The sequence below is a fragment of the Ochotona princeps genome, chromosome 20, assembly GCF_030435755.1.
Source record: "Ochotona princeps isolate mOchPri1 chromosome 20, mOchPri1.hap1, whole genome shotgun sequence".
NCBI lineage: Eukaryota > Metazoa > Chordata > Mammalia > Lagomorpha > Ochotonidae > Ochotona > Ochotona princeps.
The window spans coordinates 40,895,179-40,914,023 of NC_080851.1; the positions used below are offsets into that span (position 1 = coordinate 40,895,179).

General features: G+C 38.2%; 2 protein-coding genes across 2 annotated transcripts in view; one reads left to right on the forward strand and one right to left on the reverse strand.

Annotated features, from left to right (window-relative positions):
* Nucleotides 1-18,845, forward strand: part of LOC101522773 (zinc finger protein 260-like) — a 793,789-nt gene that overhangs the window by 124,973 nt on the left and 649,971 nt on the right. The gene's annotated exons all lie outside the window — the stretch shown is intronic.
* LOC131482712 (zinc finger protein OZF-like) overlaps nt 5,420-18,845 on the reverse strand; it is a 67,070-nt gene continuing 53,644 nt past the window's right edge. The window contains exon 2 of the mRNA XM_058677947.1: nt 5,420-5,834. Within this exon, the coding sequence (XP_058533930.1) occupies nt 5,420-5,834 (415 nt within the window). The remainder of the gene's footprint in view (nt 5,835-18,845) is intronic.

Below are 18,845 nucleotides of genomic sequence, written 5' to 3' on the forward strand. Positions count from 1 at the left end.
CAATGGGAAAATTTGTGCCCAGACATTCCCTGAATGACACAGCAGATAAAAATCAGTAATTATTTTCACTCTTCTCTTGTTCCCCATGAGGTCTCCATTTTGCAAGGCTGACATTACACCATCACATCTCAGACACTTGTTGCCAGTTAAATTACAACAGAAATCACATTTAATTTGAAAAAATGCAAATTGTAACAAATGTGTCTTCTTTCAGAATATTCTGAGGTTCAAAGACTGCTCTTACCTTATTTAGCACATGAAGACATTCTGTATCATAAAGCACTGCCTGCTCCTTGCCTAGACAGATCACCATGCCCAATTCATCTGAGAGTAGAGCTTAGATTGTCTCTGCCTTTGGAGATTCACTCACACTCACTCTCCTCAGAGGTGCACATTTTTAGGTCCTGATATAGAACATTCAGTGGAAATTGGAGACAGCAATTCTCTTCTCTGGTCAGGGAGTGTTTCAACAAGTAGAAATCAGAATGCCCATAGCCTGTTGTACTGGTGCAACTATGGTTTTGGGACTCCAATAGTTACTATACAATTAATCTTTGAAAAAACACTGTTATGGAGAATTAGCTTGGGACATATTGGTGTGGTTGGCCATCAAAGGCAGCACAGGACTGAAGAGTATTTAGGTGAGTTCTGGTGCTTGGTGTCTGCAGGTCAGTCTTGATCTTTTTGGTTGGTGGGCCCTGGATATGAAATGTTCCTTCCATGTACTGTTACAGTTGGTAGTGTCTGCAGAGTCTGGATTATTTCTCATTCAGAGGTCTGAGTTGTCTTCTGTGGGATTTGAAAGGGCTGTCCTACTGTTTTAGTTGCTTTCTCTCAGGTGTGGATGGCATTTTTATTAATTTCTTTTCTGGAGTGCTGCTGCAGAATTTGGATTCTGTACTCCCTTTCAGTTCTTCAGAATGTGGACCTGACTGAGATTGCACTTTAGAAAACCTCACTTGTCCCTGAGAGCTTCACGTTTGGCTGAGGCAATGTGTTGTGAAGTTTTCTGAGGATCTTGCAATAAGGCTGGACCATCAGGTCTGTAATCTGATTCACAATGGAGCTGGAGTCACAGCCAAATTAATTCAGTCTAGGTTAGATTTTATCAGTGCAACCTTATGAAATTTCTTCTGCTCAAATCTGGAAAAAAAGAGTCTCACTGAAGTGTTATGAAGGAAAATGTAAAGTCTTTGGGGGCAGATTACAGGAATAATGGCTGCCTTGTAAATGCAGGAAGTTGTTTAGAGAGAGATAGGTTTGCTTGGTTGCTGGGGGAAAAGAAAGCATATAAAAAACCTTTAATATCATCAACATAATGTGACCAGCAAAAGCAATCATATAATATTAGGGAACATGACAATATAAGATTATTTCAATGCAAAATTTAAAGTATTGCAAAAATTTTCCCAAACCCTATGAAATAGAATGCTTGCTCATAATTCTGTCATGCCACAGTGCTGATCCTGGGGCTCACTCTTACAGTTGAAAGAGTTCATTTGAAAGACTTTCAACTGAGTTCTCCATTCTGCAAGGCTGACATCACACCATCACATCTCAGGCACCTGATGACAGAAAAATTGAAAGACCTCAGGCACAGGTTGGTATCTAGTGGAGTAGCTCATCCAGTGGCAACAAACTTACTGCGGGAAGCCATAATGCAAAAAATTGGTGTGAATCTGAGAAGTATTGGTGGCAGATTATACATCAACTCCAGCTAATACATAAACACCAAAAGTCTGATGACAATTTTGATATGTCTGGAATATATATCCTAAAGTCTCAGGTGTTTCCTGACCAGCAAGTCCTGAGACCATTGAGTGAGGTGATGGTGCTTTTTGGCAGCAGAACCATGGGAAACAAACTGGTGAATGATGTGTTTACTGGAAATATCTTACAACTTATACAGAGTAGAAATGGGGGGGGGGGCAGTGGTTTCAATAGCATCCCCGCCAGCAATGACATTGTAACTTGCTAGTAGACATACCTATCTCTCTGGACACTCAATTCAAGTAAAAACTCACAGGTCACATGTGATACACAGGCTTGCAAGCTGTGGCTCAGACCACATGCAGTTAGGTCAAGATAATATACCACCTGGAATGAAAGTTATGCCATGTTCATTACATATGGCTGGTAAATAAGCAGGGGTTGTATTTAACTTCTTATCAGGGAAGTTCTAGAACAGCTTTTCCAAGGACAGAGAGATTGGGTTACAGCCCACCACTCTGGCTGCATGCCCAGTGAACAGGCCAGGTTGGAGTCTCAGTTAGCCAAGACTATTGTCATGTAATTCTCCAGGGACACAGTATGTGTATGGCTTCCCACATAAGTTAAGCAGGCAGAGATCCAGTGGTGATCTAGAGTGGAGTATTAAAGGATACAAAGATCAAACAGGATCCACATTTAGCCAAATGACACAAGGGAATGTCTACTTCAGACAAGATTTATCCTTCACAGCTGAATTTTTAGGGTTACAACTGCCACATGCATCATTACATGTGATTCCAATATTAGCCTGTACTAGAATGTGGAATTTTGAGATTCTAAAAGTGCTACAACAGATAAATGTGTGAATAATAACCATGGTATACTAAGCAATCGTTATGTATTGAATATTTATTATGAACATTAAAATCTGAAAGCAATATTCACATTATCCCTTCACAACAAAAGATCATGAACAAAGCACATCTGAATTATTTTAGCAACACATCCTCTGTGTCTTGAAAGACAGTAGCTCCTCATGTTTACCATTTAACACGTGCTGAAACTTTCAAAGTGTTTTTCTACATGCATTGCACTTTTACAGTGATGTCTATTTGCATTCTTGCTAATGCTTGTTACATTCACTTTCTAAGCTCCAATAGACTATGACAGCAGCTTTATGGTAGCTAGTTTTTCTGTTCACACGCATTGTAGTTCCGAGCTTCATGATTCTGCTGAAGATTGACATCAGAAAACTGATTTTTCAGTCAATGAAGTGATACTTGATTCATTTCTGTGGGTATGTTATGACTACTGTGCTTACATTTTCTACTACACTCAAAATGTGTTTGTGTATGAAATTTCCACACTTGTCCATAGATTTATACTGTGAATATTTTTTGATACTCATTATGTATCACCTTTGTCAATTTGCTTTTGTAAAATGAGACCTGTTCGGAAGCAAAGGCTGTTACACACCCACTACATTTTAAGGGTTTAATCTATGTGAATTCTCTTCTGCATGATTAAATGTGACCTAACTAAAAGATTTTCCACTCGTTGCATTCATAGTGTTTTTGCGCTGTGTCAATTATCTAAGTCAATTGAAAATTGTGGATTTCCAGAACACCAGAACAGAGTGAGGGTCGAGCCAGGTCTGGTCGTGACAAAAACCAGTGCACAATATGGAATGACAGGGTGAGGTTGCCTGTACTGGATGTGATTGCAGCACCCAACCAGCACACGTGAGATCCAGGAAGGGAGGGGGCAGAGCTGGCAGGGGGATTAAGGGCTGGTCACCTCACCAGACAGCTACTCCCACTGGAGAACGTGGGCTGGGATGCGGACAGACCAGACTAAGCAGGGCTACAACACCTGTGTACTGCATGTGAACTAGATCAGGGAAAAGCCAGGCTGGGCTGATTATTCCTACTGGTGCAAGCATAAATTAGAGTGAGTGAGGGTTGTTTGGGCTTAGCCACAGCATCAGCTGGCAGAAGCTGGTACAGCGGGCTAATTCTGTCGAGTCAAACCACAGAACCACCCGAAGAGTGCATAATCCTGGAGTGAGAAAGACCCGAGAGGGAAATAATGGGTTGCCCCCTCTTGGGTTACTACTTCCGCTGGAGGAAATGAAAACTAGGATGGGGGCTGGGGTGGCTAGACAGAGAGGCAATCAACAAAACCTGTGAGGGTTGGATGGTTGAGCTGGTTGGATGAAACAAAGCTTTATTACCCATTGACAAGTACAAGAGCCAAATGGGATGAGGGACAGACTGGACTAGTCTGCTACACATACTGGCAGGCCAGGGTGGGGGGCAGGCCTGGTGGGGGTTATTGTTGGTCGCTCCAACTAAGCTGCAGCTCCCACTGGCTGATGTGAGGGCCGAGTATGTGCAGGGCAGAACCATGCTGGACTGCAACATCTGCTGGATGTCGGGACTGAAAACAGAACCAACCCAGCAATTGCAACCATCAGCTGATTGTGGTGATAGACTGTGCTGGGCCCTGTGCTTGCTAGAACATACAAGAATCTGGTCTGGGAACACATCAAAGTTTCTTTGGGGATCTCCCAGATCGAACTGCTGGACTCAGAACCCTAACCCAGAAAAAGAGAAGAAAGAACAAGTCAATCAACCACCTCAGCTATATGTTGGCAGCGAAATACTGGGCAAATGGAGACACTATGATGGACTATGTCAGTCAGTGGATTTTCCAGTGACCTCATCGAGATTGGAGTGGTGATATTGGCAGCAATTCATAACTGATGAACTATCAAACCACTTGAGCAAGTATCTCGGAGCATGCCCCACAGCCGGGACTTGGGGTGGGTGGGAAACTGAGTGGGGCTTCTCCCTCAATATCCCCCTTTACCTCAGATACAAGAAGGAAACAATATGGACACAATAATCTTACCCACTTCCCACTGAACCTTTTTACCATAATTAACTATGTAAAGATTGTCAACAATATAACATTAATAATAAAAAATGAATAAATCTTTAAAAAAGAGAAAATTGTGGATTTCTGTACAGGCTACATTTTTATTTTTCCATTTGAATTTTCGTGTGCAATGAAACATTACTGCAAAATAATTTTCCACACTCAGTACATCCATAATAACTGCTCCCCCCCCCCAGTGTGGATTCTCTGATTTGTAATGGGGAACTGAGTGGTAAAGGAAAATCCAAAGTTGCTACATATGTAAGGTTTTTCCCTGTGTGGATTCTCTGATGCCTGATTAGGTGTGACTTGTGAGAAAAAAATATTTTCTACTATCAGTACATTTCTAAAGTTTTGCCCCTGTCTAGATTCTCTGTTGTGTATTGAGACCTGATTGGCTGGTATAAGCATTTCACACTCACTACATTCATATGGTTTTTCCCCAGTGTGGATTCTCTGATGTGTTATGAGACATGACTGGTATGAAAAGGTTTTTTCCCCCAGTGTGAATTCTCCTATGCCTGATTTATGTGTGACCTTTGACAAAAGTTTTTCCACACTCACTACATTCATAAGGCTTTTCTCCTGAGTGGCTTTTCTGATGTTCAATGATGAGTAGTCGCTTAAGGTTTTTCCACACTCATTACATTTGTAAGGTTTTTCATCTGTGTGAATTCTCCGATGAATGATTAGGTTTGACTTCTGAGAAAAAGCTTTTCCACATTCACTCCTAAGGTTTTTCCCCTGCGTGTGATTCTGCGATGCCACTTTAGACTTGACTTGTGAGAAAAGCTTTTCCATAGTCATTACACCCATAAGGTTTTTCCCCAGTGTGGATTCTCTGATGTCCCATTAGGCTTGACTTCACAGAAAAAGCTTTCCCACACTCACTACATTCATAAAGTTTTTGCCCTGTGTGGATTATCTGATGTGTCATTAGGTTTGATTTTAGAGAAAAAGCTTTCCCACACTCACTACATTCATAAGGTTTTTCTTCTGTGTGGATTCTCTGATGTCTGAGGACTGCTGAGTGGTGTCTATAAGTTTTTCCACACTGGCTACATTCATATGATTTTACCCCTGTGTGGAATTTCTGATGATTGAAGAGACCAATATAGCTGGTGAAGGCTTTTTCACACTCACTACATTCATAAGTTCCCCACCCCGTGTGAAGTTTCTGATGTCTCTGGAAAAATAATTCCTCATCAAAGGCTTGCCTAAGCTTATTGCCTTTATACGCCATGTCTCCCGTGTGAAGAATCTGATCTCTTGTGAGTTCTGACTTCTGGTATATATTTTCATTACATTCATTGCACACATAGAAATTTTCTCCTGTGTCAGTTTTCTGCTTGGTGGTAAAGCAAGATTTACATTTAAAAGATTTTGTACAGTAGCTACATACATAGTGACTTTTTGCTGTCTGACTTATCTGATTTATTTGGCAACTGTTTTACCTAAGAAATTTCTCACTCTTGTAATGTCCATGGAGCTTCTCTCTTAACTGTGGTTCCTGATATTTGCCAAAATAAGGATTGTGGAACATTTTCTTCTGAAACAAATTGCTTTTTCCACATTGACAGGTTGCTTATTATATGACTCTTTAGTGTAAAGTTGCTCACACATAAGGAGTGTCTTCTTCCCACTGAAAGTTTTTTCTTTCCCGTTGTGTTCAAAAGATTATAGACAAATGTGTATCTTGTCCTGCTGAGTGAGACTTTCCCCACTCTGGAGGCTATTCTCAGGGAGATTAGGAGAAAGTTTTTTTCCAAATGGCATTTCATTAGGCTTCCTACAGAAATGAAATGAAATAAATTATGGAGTCTTTACCTCTCTCTTTTCAAGAGGCACCTCATCTCTGTGCTCCCTCCTGTGAGCTGCTTCTCCCCTCACTTCTTCCAATTTACCTGTTCACTGAGCATGCAAATTTCTCTACAACATATTCACAGTCTCTGTTTCTATAAGCCCAGGGGAAAAAAAGACATTGAGCATTTATGGTAACTCTTTCTGGAGTACACAACATGATATGTGCAAAAATCTTCTTGTTCTTAGACCAGAGCAATGTGTCTTGACTGAGCAGAGAGAAGACTGCACAGGGTTGGAAAGCCTTTCATCAAGTGGGGCTGAAACTATAAAAATGACCTTTGGAAACCCATGGCTTCTCATAAACGTGGAAAGTGCACCAACCCACTTATTCACACACCCACCAGCACTGCCTTGTCTGGCTAAAACTTCAGATGGATTGTATGCTCAGGTGGGTGCAGATAGGAAGCAATGAATTTTAAGTCTTAAGAGGCTGTAATCACCAACTACCATTTTCTTGGTCTTTTATGAAGGTGCCAGCTTGAAAGGTTTTAGGATGTCCAACTACTCTTCTGGGCTATAAGCTGTGAATAGGATGTTAAGTGGGCTGCCAGGATGTGAACCAATGCTGATATGTGATCACAGCAAATGCAATGCATGGATTTAGCCACTAGGCTACCATGCCATGCTATATGTTTGATCTTTTACCATGACCTATTTGAATCTTTGGATGACACCCTCTACACTTCCTACATGAATTGAGAAAAGACCAGTTTCTTTATTTTGTCTCCTGTCTCAATTTCATCACTCACATGGCTTCCTATCTCTGAGAGCCAAACAGCCATAGAATGGCACTTGAACATTTTGAGATGTGCAGTAGGAGTGATTTCCTGCCTTGTAGATTGAGTAGGAATGTGAAAGTCTTACCAACAGGTTCCTGCCTATACAAGGAAGGGTCAGGGAACACTTAAAAACCTAAGACGCTTTTGTGTCTCCCTCTCTCCATTCAACAGGAACATCATCTCCTGGCTCTCTCCCAAGATATGCTACTCAATTCTCTCTGCTTTTAACATTAAGTTGGTCACTTTGCAACTAAAACTTCTATCTTTATATATATAAACAATGAAAAGTTTTTTAAATGTATAGTTTTCCTTTTAGTTCATGTTTAAATTATGGCTTGAGCTAGGAATAATCATAATTGGCAATGCCTCTCTCTGTGGAAGTACTATATAATTTTTGTGATTACAGCTTGCCTGACGGTTGTTTCTTGACTTTGCTGATTAGCTCCAAGCAACTCATTTTTTCTGTAAGGATCTGAAATGAGGAAAAGAACAACCATATCCATGAATCACACTGGAAAGTTTTTTTCCAATGCTCAAAGGAAAGTCAATAATGTTTATTGCCATCCTAGATAAGCAGATTTTAATATTAGTAAAATGTGGACATTTATCAGTATTATTTATGTGCATTACATATTTTATTGATGCATTCATATAATAACTTTTTTAAAAGTTTCAATTATTTGAGGTTGTGTATTTTTAGTCGATATAGGACAATACATAAAATGAGGCACAGAACTTAAAAATAACGCTTGGGGTATCTTACATCCCATAATAGTGCCAATTTGTCTTGTCTTGGCTATTCTGTTTCAAATACAACTTCCTGAAAATGTATCTTGGCAGATGGCAGATAACGATTTAAATGCTTGGGATCATTGTAAATACCAACATATAGTTCTAGGTTTACAGATATAGGCTGGCAATTTTGAAAGTCACAGCTAGAATAAACCCAAATATGGAGACTGTAGAACGCCTGATTCTCATCAGCTGTCCTTTAGGAAGGAACTAAAAAAAAAAATCAGAGAGAATTCCATTCAACATGGACTGAATTATGTATCAATTCCCTACTCACTATGTGCAGACCTACCTGAAAGTCCCTGATTGACAGAGTTTTCCACTGTCTGTGGTGCTGATTCTTGCTCCAACTTGAGGATCACACCAGGCTTTGTCATGTGGTACCCTGTTCATGGAATATAATGTAAATATTGCAAAATGACTATTAATCCTACCAACTACTAAACTTGATACACTCTCCTTCATTTGTCATCTATAGAAAACTATTCTGCTTGGGCAAAGCAGAATTTCACTCACCCACAGACAGTAGATTGTGATAGGTCTCAAGCATCACCTCTCTGCATAGGGTCTGCTGAGTACTGCCCATATTCCACCATTCTTCTGGGGTAAAGTCCACAACCACATCTTCAAATGACACCAACACCTGTAACGGCATGTTTCCTTAGTTCTGGATCACTAAATCGAAATACTGACAGGGCATTGTATGTATGTTTAATTTGCAATTCTTATGGATTCAGTTTAAATTACAATCAATAGAGCATCACAGAGTAATAATGAAATGAAAAATCTCTTGTCCTATATTGCATTTGCAACTGTAATACTTCAATGGAGCATTCCTTATTGACTTAAAGGTTGTTTTCTCTAAACATTTGGATTCTAATGAATTGTTGAATATACCACTAGAATACACCTTCAATCTCTCCACTTTGGATGGGCATCTGGATTATTTCCATGTCTTTGCTATCGTACATTCTACTGCTGTAAGTATAGCATTACAGAATCCCTTCTCAGATGTATTTTCATTTCCTTTGTGTATATTCCTAGGAACGTGTGTGCTGCATCATATGGCAATATGGCAGGGTTATTTGCAACACTCTAAGTACTCTACATACTGATTCCCATAGTGGTTGTAGTAGCCTGCACTTCCAGTGAATTTTGGGAGGGATTGCATACCTACAAAACTATACCATAAAATCAAAACTCCTACTTGATCTGGATGAATGATCTGTCTGATGTGTTTTTGAATTCTGTTGGCTAGGATTTTGTTGAGAATCTTAGCATCAATGTTCATCAAAGAGATAGGTCTGTAGTTTTCTTTCTCTGTAGGATCTCTGCCCGGTTTTGGGATTAAGGTAATGTTGGCTTCATAGAATGAGTTTGGAAGGGTTGCCTCTTTTTCTATTGTTTTGAAGAGTTTGTAGAGGATTGGGGTCAGCTCTGTTCGGAATGTTTTGTAGAATTCTGGAGTGAAGCCGTCTGGGCCTGGGCTTTTCCTTGTTGGGAGGTCTTTAATCACTGATTCAATCTCTACTTCAGTTATGGGTTTGTTCAGGTCGTTTGTTGCCTCTGGGCTAAGTTTTGGCAAGTGGTAGAAGTCTAAGAACTTTTCCATTTATTGGTGATCTGATTTGTTGGAGTACAGTGCTTTGTAGTAATTTCTAATTATGGCCTTAATGGATGAGGTGTCTGTTGTTATGTTGCCTTTTTCATCTTTGATACTGGTAATTCTTGCCTTCTCTTGTTTTTTCTTTGTCAGTTGGGCCAGTGGAGTGTCTATCTTGTTTATCTTCTCAAAAAACATTTTGTGTATGTTTTTTTTTATTTCTATCTGGTTGATTTCCTCCCTTGTTTTGATGATTTCTTGTTTCCTATTGTGTGTGGGGCTCTTCTGCTGTTGTTTTTCCAATTCCTGGAGGTGTGTGTTTAGTTCCTGTATTTGGCGCCTCTCTTGGGCCTTGACATGAGCTCCAATTGCGATGAGTTTACCCCGTAGCACTGCTTTGGCAGTGTCCCACAAATTTTGGAATGTTGTGTCAGAGTTTTCATTGGTTTCCATAAATTTTTTGATCTCATCTTTAATTTCTTCTCTGATCCATTGTTCGTTTAGTAGCTGTAAAACACACTGAAAGTACAAACTGCTAAATAAATAATGACTGCCGAAGAATTTAAAAAAAAAAAATCGAAACTCAAAAAAATACATGAAAAAAAGAATACATTTTCAAGTGAATGCATCACTCTCAGCTTGTCCCTGTTATTGCCACTCTGTTCTTCAACTCAATTAAAATCAATAATCATAAGCATTCAGCCAGAATATTAACTCAGGAACTGTACTAGAAATCTGAGTGTAATTCGTCTGTGTGTGTTTGATTTGCAGCATCTTTGGATGCAGCTTAATTTACAACCCAAATAACAACATAGAGTAAAAACAAAATATCTTGTTCTGTATTATTATATATTTTTTTTTTCAGATTTATTATGATTGGAAAGCGGGATATACAGAGAGGAGGAGAGACAGAGAGGAAGATCTTCCATCCGATGTTTCACTCCCCGAGTGAGCCACAATGGGCCGGTGCGCGCTGATCCAGTGCCGGGAACCAGGAACCTCTTCCGGGTCTCCCATGTGGGTGCAGGGTCCCAAAGCTTTGGGCCATCCTCAACTGCTTTCCCAGGCCACAAGCAGGGAGCTGGATGGGAAGTGGAGCTGCTGGGATTAGAACCGGCATCCATATAGGATCCCAGGGCATTCAAGGTGAGGACTTTAGCCGCTTGGCCATGCCACCGGGCCCGTTCTGTATTATATTTGCAACTCTGAAATTACACTCCCCTTATTCAGTGTCAGATTATTTTGTGTAATAAACACACGAGCTAAATAACACAGCAGATAAGGAAGACACCTATTTAATATTGCACAGGTTGAGGAAATCTTTGAATAACTTATGCATGTTTTGCTCACACATCAGGAGATATTTAAAACCTCATATTAAGCAATAATAAAATTCAACTTTCTTATTTCCACATGAAATAATGAAATATGGGAAATATTTTTGAACTAAAATCCTTTAAATAAGTTAACATTTTCTATGACTTATTACATATGTATTTCAAAATTTTAAAAAAATATATATAAGTATCCCAAAATCTTTTTGTTACTTTTGAATACATACATATTAAAATTCTTTCTGCTTTCTGTTTTACTTTTTGTGGAATATTTAAATTAAACTAAAATTTCAATTACTATGTAGAGAACTTTAGCATAGTGGGGAAACAAAATGCGATGTCATACAGAACTATCTTCTTATAAATAACAGTTTATATCACACAGTCACAGCCTACCAGTTGAACAGAAAATATACATATAAGACAAATGCTACAGTGTAACAAACCTATTTTTAAAGTATGTTTTTGGGAATCCTTTAACATTAATCACTCTTGTGTTTTTTCTAGTTACTTATTTACTGATTTTAGTATAAAAGCATAATTAATATAGCTGGTATACACAATTTTAGCAACAGAATTATACTTCATTAATATCTTCCAATTTTTCTCCTATTACATTTTAAAACATCTTATTTATGTATTAAATTCATGTTGTACTCAAGCCCTTAATTTTTCATTAACTGAACCAAAGTAAAATGACCATAGTTTTATAGGTAAGAGCTATAAATATAATGAAATGAAAAGATATGTTCAATCGCACAGTTTACAAATACAGATCATTAAAATGAGTGTAGAATATCATCCTTCACCATTTGTTTGAAAAAAAATATAAATCAAAGAGATAAGATCCCATTTGCACCAATACTGATATATACCATCATTTCTTCCTTTTTTTTGCTTGTGATTCTTTAAGCTATTCTGCATAATAGGGTGTCCTATCTGTATATCTGTATTTAGCATATTTCACTTAACATCTTGGCCTCTAGTGACACCTATTTTGATGAAATCTACAGAATTTTATTTTTCACAGTTGAGTAACAGTCTATTATACATATATACTATGTTTTCATTCTTCAATTCATCTAATGATGGACACCTCTATTCATGCCATATTGGGTTTTACAAACAGTGCTCCTATAAACAAGATGGTTGTAGGTGACTCTGTCACACCATGTGTTCATAACTTTCAGAACATACAACAAGCAGTTACATTGCTCAATGATAGAACAAGCTAATTTTTAATCATCTAGGAAATTGTATAATATTTCTCACAGTTACTGAATTAATTAATAATTGCACCAACACTGTATAGTAGTTCCCATTCTTTACACCATCATCATTAGCATTTTTTACCTTTCCTCCAAATATTGATAGCCATTCTGACAGAGCTGAAATGATATTTCTTTGATAGTTGATTTACATTTCCCTAATGGCTACTTTCTGAGAACTATCTATTGGGGTCCTTTGGTCATTGCTTTGACAAACTGGGGAGTTTTATGTTGTTAAGAACACAAAGAGATTGAAAGATAAGATGGTCAACACATGGGACTTCTTGCGTCATGATATTTGACCAAATTTTAAGTGCAATGTAGAATCTGAAAACAAATCTCAAAAGGGGAGAATACTAGAATGAGATTTCATTTCATCTGGCTGAGAATGCAAAACTATGCTTTTGGAAAGGAATCCATTAATATGACACACTGTGATGGAAACACTGGGGATTCAGTGACATGTGGGATGATAGCAAGTAGCTTGAAGCATGTGTAATTGCAGACTTCAGTAGAAATTGAAGACCTGTGATAACTAAATGCTCCCCAAATCTAGCAAATGCTATACTCCTAATAATCTAAGAAGTGTACTACATCTACATTCTTTCTAAAGAAATATTTCATAATGAAACATGACTTTTCTTCAGATTTGGGATTTTCTGTCTTCCTGTTTTTGACAGATGTCTTTTGAAACCACAGGGACACAGAGATAAGTTGGAGAAATGGACCTGGCACAGTGGCCTAATGGGGAAAGTCTTCACCTTGCAGGCACTGGGATACCATAGAGGCACCAGTTCATGCCTCAGCTAATCCACTTCCTGTACAACTTCCTGCCTCTATCCTGGAAAAGTGGTAAAGGACAGTCCAAAGCCTTGTAAGACTGTACCCATGTGAAAAACCAAGAAGAAGCTCCTGGATTCTGACTACTGATCAGCTCAGCTCCAGTCATTGCAGCTTCATTGGGAGTGAACCAGCAAATGGAGAATCTTTCTCTTTGTATTTTCTTCTCTCTGTATACTTGCCTTTATAATAAAAAAAAAAGCGATCTTTTTATGTGAGCTTTTTCATTTTTATTTTTGATGATGTTTACATAGGAGGTAAGAAGGGAAGGTTCAATGGTTAGAGAAAAGTGGATGTGATCTTTGTCTCAAAATTTACTATTTCTTCTTGTTGTATAATCCTTCAAAAAATTAAAGACACATGAAGACTACAAGATCTAAAAGCCAAAATATTAAAATCATTAGGCAGTTTCTTTGGTCACATGGAATTAAGTTAGAAATCATTAAAAAAAAATAAATTTATTGCCTGGCACGGTAGCCTAGTACCTAAAGGAGACCCAAAAGAGGCTCCTGGCATTACTGGGATCCCATATGGGCACTAGTTCATACCCTGTCTGTTCACTTCCCTTCCAGCTCATTATTTGTTGACTGGGAAAGCAGTAGAGGGTGGCCCAATACCTTAGGACCCTGCATCCACATGAGAAACCCGGAAGAAGGTTTCTTAGCTCCTGGCTTCAAATTGACACAGCTCTGACTGCTCCACTTATTGTGGCCATTTTAGGGGTAAACCACTTTCTCTTTGTCTCTACCCTGTACATCAACTTTTCATTGAAATCAAAATAGAAAATAAATTTAACAAATTGTATCTTAACAATGGAATTATAGCTCAATTTGTAGTCATCAAAATTTCACTACTATTCACACATTACAGCACTTCAGTGTGGGCTGGTTTTAGGAACTGCTTCATCAACATTAGACATAGTTGAGACAATGAAAAACTTATTCAGGTCAATGGATGGTAAAGATACAGAACAATCTTTGGTTTGTGCATAAGTTGTAAATTAAATAGCAATTGTGCACTACAGTAATAGTATGCCTGTCAAATGCTACCTAGTGGGCATGACTGACAGCCTACCTGCCAATGATCTGGGGCATGGGTTCCAGCTATGCATTCAGAACTTGACCTGTGAAGTGATTGGAGGGTCTAAGCAGATAGACATTCCTTCTAGTCAATTACAGCATCATTTTTGGGTGGGAGAGCTGTTTGGGACTGTTCCTACGCTGTCTACTTTCCTAGTCCATATGAGTTGTGCTCACTTTACATTAAAGCTTATGTCCCCAGTAGTTACTGCAGTCAAAGAACATTGACAATTCACTCCCTCGTTGGTCTCAATGCCTGTTTGAAAGAGACTCAAAAGCAGTAAAAGCAGATACCAAAATGGACAAACACTAGACAGACATTTCCACAAAGATAACCAAAAGGTTAATTAGCACGAGAGCATTCTCAGCATGGTTTATCATTAAGTGAATGGAAATGACAACCACAATGAAATATCACTTTAAATACATTGCAAAGTGTATTTTATTAAAAAAAAAGTGTTCACAAAGAGAAACTGAAATTAGGCATTACTGATCTAAGTGCAAAATGATGAAACTATTATTAGAAATGGCACTAAAGGACGGCCTATGTTTTTAACCTTCTCCCAAACTTTGGAACCTGTACAGGGTATCACCTGGAAGAAGCAGGAAGCACGTCAGTGTTTTCATGGTCTGCATCTGTTTTCTTTTAAAGCCGTTAGTATTTCTGAATTGAATTGTGGCAAGGTGGGCTCAGCTTCCCATATGTGAGCAGTTCATGCCCTGAATGTTCCACTTTCAGCATAGGTTCCTGATATTGCCCAGGGAAAGCAAGAGAGGATGGCTCAAGTCTTGTCATACCTGAACCCACCTGAGAGAGCCAAAAGAGGCTCCTGGCTCTACGTTAGTATAGCTCTTGCCATTATAGTCACGTGGGGAGTGAAGTTACAGATGGAAGATCTCTTCTCACTCTCCCAACTTTTCTCTACAACTTTGCGTTTCAAATAAAAAACCAAATAGAATGCAACAGGGGGCCAGTTCTATGATTTATCAAATGAAGACAGTGGCATCCCATATGGATATTGGCTCATATGTTACATGCTCCAGTTCAGATCCAACTCCCTGGTAACAGGCCTGGAAAGGAAGTGGAAGATGGCTCAAGCACTGTTAGACCCGAGCAGGCAATGCCCAGGGGCCTCTCGCCCCTGGACAAATGGAGCCCTCTGGCAGACACGAGACAGGAGACTAAGAGATGCAACTACGCATGAGGCAAGGTTTATTTCACACTGGCTCGTGGATGCTCCTGCTCATTCGAACAAGGAGTTGCGCCGAGCCGCACAAGCTGGGACTTTTTATAGAATATGAGAAGCAGGAAGCGAGGTTACAGAAGCAGATGCATGGTTACAGGGATCCCATTGGCACATTTAAATTACACAAGGTTGCGATTGGTACAGGAGCTGCCCTTGCTTAAAAGGCGGTTTTCAAGAATGGCTCAGTGTCCGAGAAATAGAAACTTATTATTTTTTTGGAGGGGGGAATAGAAACTTGGGAATCTGAAACTCATTTGTCTAAGCTCTTGGAAAGCATCCAACGGTTGCTAGCTCCTTATTTTGTAAGGTCTTCTGCCTGTAGGCATCCTGTTGACCCTTTTTTTGTTGGAGCTAAATTTGGGCTCTTCATTCCCCCCTTTTTTTTGGGCATAAGGCAAATCTTTGACTCAAGTTACTTCTTGTTCTTGTCTGAGGGCTTGATATTGGCTTGTTAGTACAAAAGTCTGGATCACTGACAATTTTTTTCTCATGAATTGTACTAGTCTATTGATAATGTATGGCCCAATGGTTAGGAGCAAAGTCAGCCAGGGTGAGCGATTAAACACTCCTTTAAACTAGCCCTGTCAGGCTTCGAATTTTTTCTCTGTCTCTGGTCTAAATTTTTTTCCCAGTAACTACGCCTGTCTGATTCACATAAAAACAACACTTTTTTTTTTTTTTTTAGAGCAGCACACAAGCTTTCTTTTTGAGGAGTGGTCTGCCTATGTGACTTGCCAGGTGTCCTGTCAGGTGTCACGTAGACTGTCAGGTCTGGAGTTTACACAGTCTTCAGCCAAGCCATTAGGGCAGAATTATAAAAGGCAGAGAATATGTAGGTTCTTTTATTTTTTATTTTAGTAGCTAATTAAATATCTGATTTAGTAACACTTATTAATACAATGTACAGGCATCATTGAAAATACTAATATTTAGGAATCTTTTAGTGCTAAGATGTTACATGTATACAACACAGTTCTGTCAGGAACTGGAGATTTTAACTGTCAATTGTTTAGGGAAAGGGGATGTTGTCGTCTGCTCTTGACTACTTCCTGCTGAGAGTGGGTGCAGTCGAGTAACAGCAAAAGTTGGGGGGGCCTAGCTAATGGTTCTTGATAGAAGGCAGAAGTCATCAGATGTTCGATGCACAGTCTGGCACATGAAAGTCTTTTTTTTGTTGAAATCTAGATAACAAAACATAACATCAGCTTTAATACTTGAGCTCCAGAGTTTAGATGCAAGAGAATTGTTAGGTTTTAACCTTTGTTTTACTAAATTATGAAACTCTTTTTGAGCTGTATAAATAGTTGACCTAGATTAATTAGAAGGCACAGTAACAATGCAAGGATTAGCATGTAGCATCAGGATATAAGCCGGCTATAGGACAGGTAAATGTAAGCTGACTTTTTGGAAATTATTGCATAGGTATTGTCTATCACAGTTATCAGAGGAAGGCAAGAGTTTACTTTTAATTAAACTTGGAATGTATGGTAGAACTCTGGTGGGGCCCCTCTTAGGTTGTAAAACCACTGTAGCACTAATGAGGGGTACAAACTCACATTACTCTACTAAACAAGGGCCGAGGCGACCTTTATTTTAGCTTTTATGCTAGGTGGAGTCTAAAAAGGCTTTTTTTAGATCTACAAGTCATTACTTAGAAGAATCTATGAATATTAATAATATATTTTTCTAGTATAACTCTGAAGATAGAGGTCCTGCATGGGAAATCAGTACACAGTGACTTTAATGAGTTTAACAAATTAACACTCTTCTGTGTGACGTCAGTGATCACTTGAGGCTCCTGTCACACGATGTTTAGGCTGTAGAAGCTTTTTTAATCCACAACACTCCCAGGATTTTTTAGACAAGGCCATATACAAAGTGGAAGTTCTCTCCTCCGTTGAGAGAAGAGCACAACCATCTTCGATGGCTGCTTCTTTGCACTGGGGCGTGGACCACTGAGGTTCTTCACGGAGGGACAGTCTTTGCAGCAGTGTCCTGCCTTTCCACATCTGATATGCTTGTTTTCATGTTGGCTCTTTTGTCAGACCAGAATGCCTTTGGGTTGATTCTGAGGCCACTGAGTGTTACTCAAGATTGTCAGTCTATGAGTCTGCTGTAAGAACCGTTTCTCATGTTGGAGCATTTTTAATATTACCTGAAATCTGAGTTATCATTAAATACTTTTATACATATAGCCATGCATTTTATCACTTAGTTCATGGGGATCTGGCATCCCATGACATTTTGAAACTGTGCCTTTAGCAGTAAATCTATTTGAATGCATGCAGAACTATATAGTTGAACAGACTTCAAAGATTTTGAGAAAACAGGAACAGACATAATTCTCTAAGAACTTAATTATGCATCCATACATTATTTTCAAAAAGATTCAGTTTAACAATTTTTATTTATGAATATTTTTATTTATAAGCCAATTAAAATAGACTTCATAGTTTTTTACATAAATGTGCACATGCATATTAGATAACACACATATTATAAAACAAAACAGTTTTTGTAACAATTACTTAAAAATTCTCTTAAGTGTTTTATTAAATAACCAGTTATTTAGAATTACATCTTGTTCTTAATAATCTGAATAAACCATATCTATAGTTTACCATCAATTTTTAGTTTTAATGTATATAATAGGTCTATCAAAACTTAGAAAACACAGTAGTCACGATTAGAATTATAAAACACTGAATAGTTAGAGACACCTATGCTTTATTTAGCCCTGTGAAATCACTTATAGGATTTTACACACACTTGTAATTTTTAGGCCTAGGAGCCTAACTATTATGACTAATAACAGTACGAGAGAACTTGAAATTTAACATAATTTCACATTTTACAATATTTTGCATTTAATCCAAATATTTAACACAAGTTATTACCTTTACCAAAAGAAAGATAGAGACTTTGACACATATTTTTTTGACTTTCAGACCTTCAGGGCCCATTTGGAAATCCCAAAACATAAGAGTTAAACCTGTTAAATATACTAAGAGGTCTTAAAGGATCTAATTAGAAATTTCTCATTATTATCAAATAATATTTAGTCAAGCTGAATTAAGCAGCACCAGATCAATTTTTTACTTATAAAGTGATCATGTAGATATTTTAAATTAAATACATATCAGAAAATACGCTTGAAAACACAGCTCTTTTTAAGCTATGCGAACTTAACAAAGACAATATAGAGAATTCAAGTTAACTTAACTGGAAGGCAAAATGTATATATATATATTTTTTAATCAGTCACCAAAAGGAAACTATAACATTAAAGGCAGAAATTAATGTATAAAATCATTTCACAACTTCACCAATTAAACAGACTATTTAGGAAATATTGTAAATAGTATTTAGAGACTATGATCAATTATATAG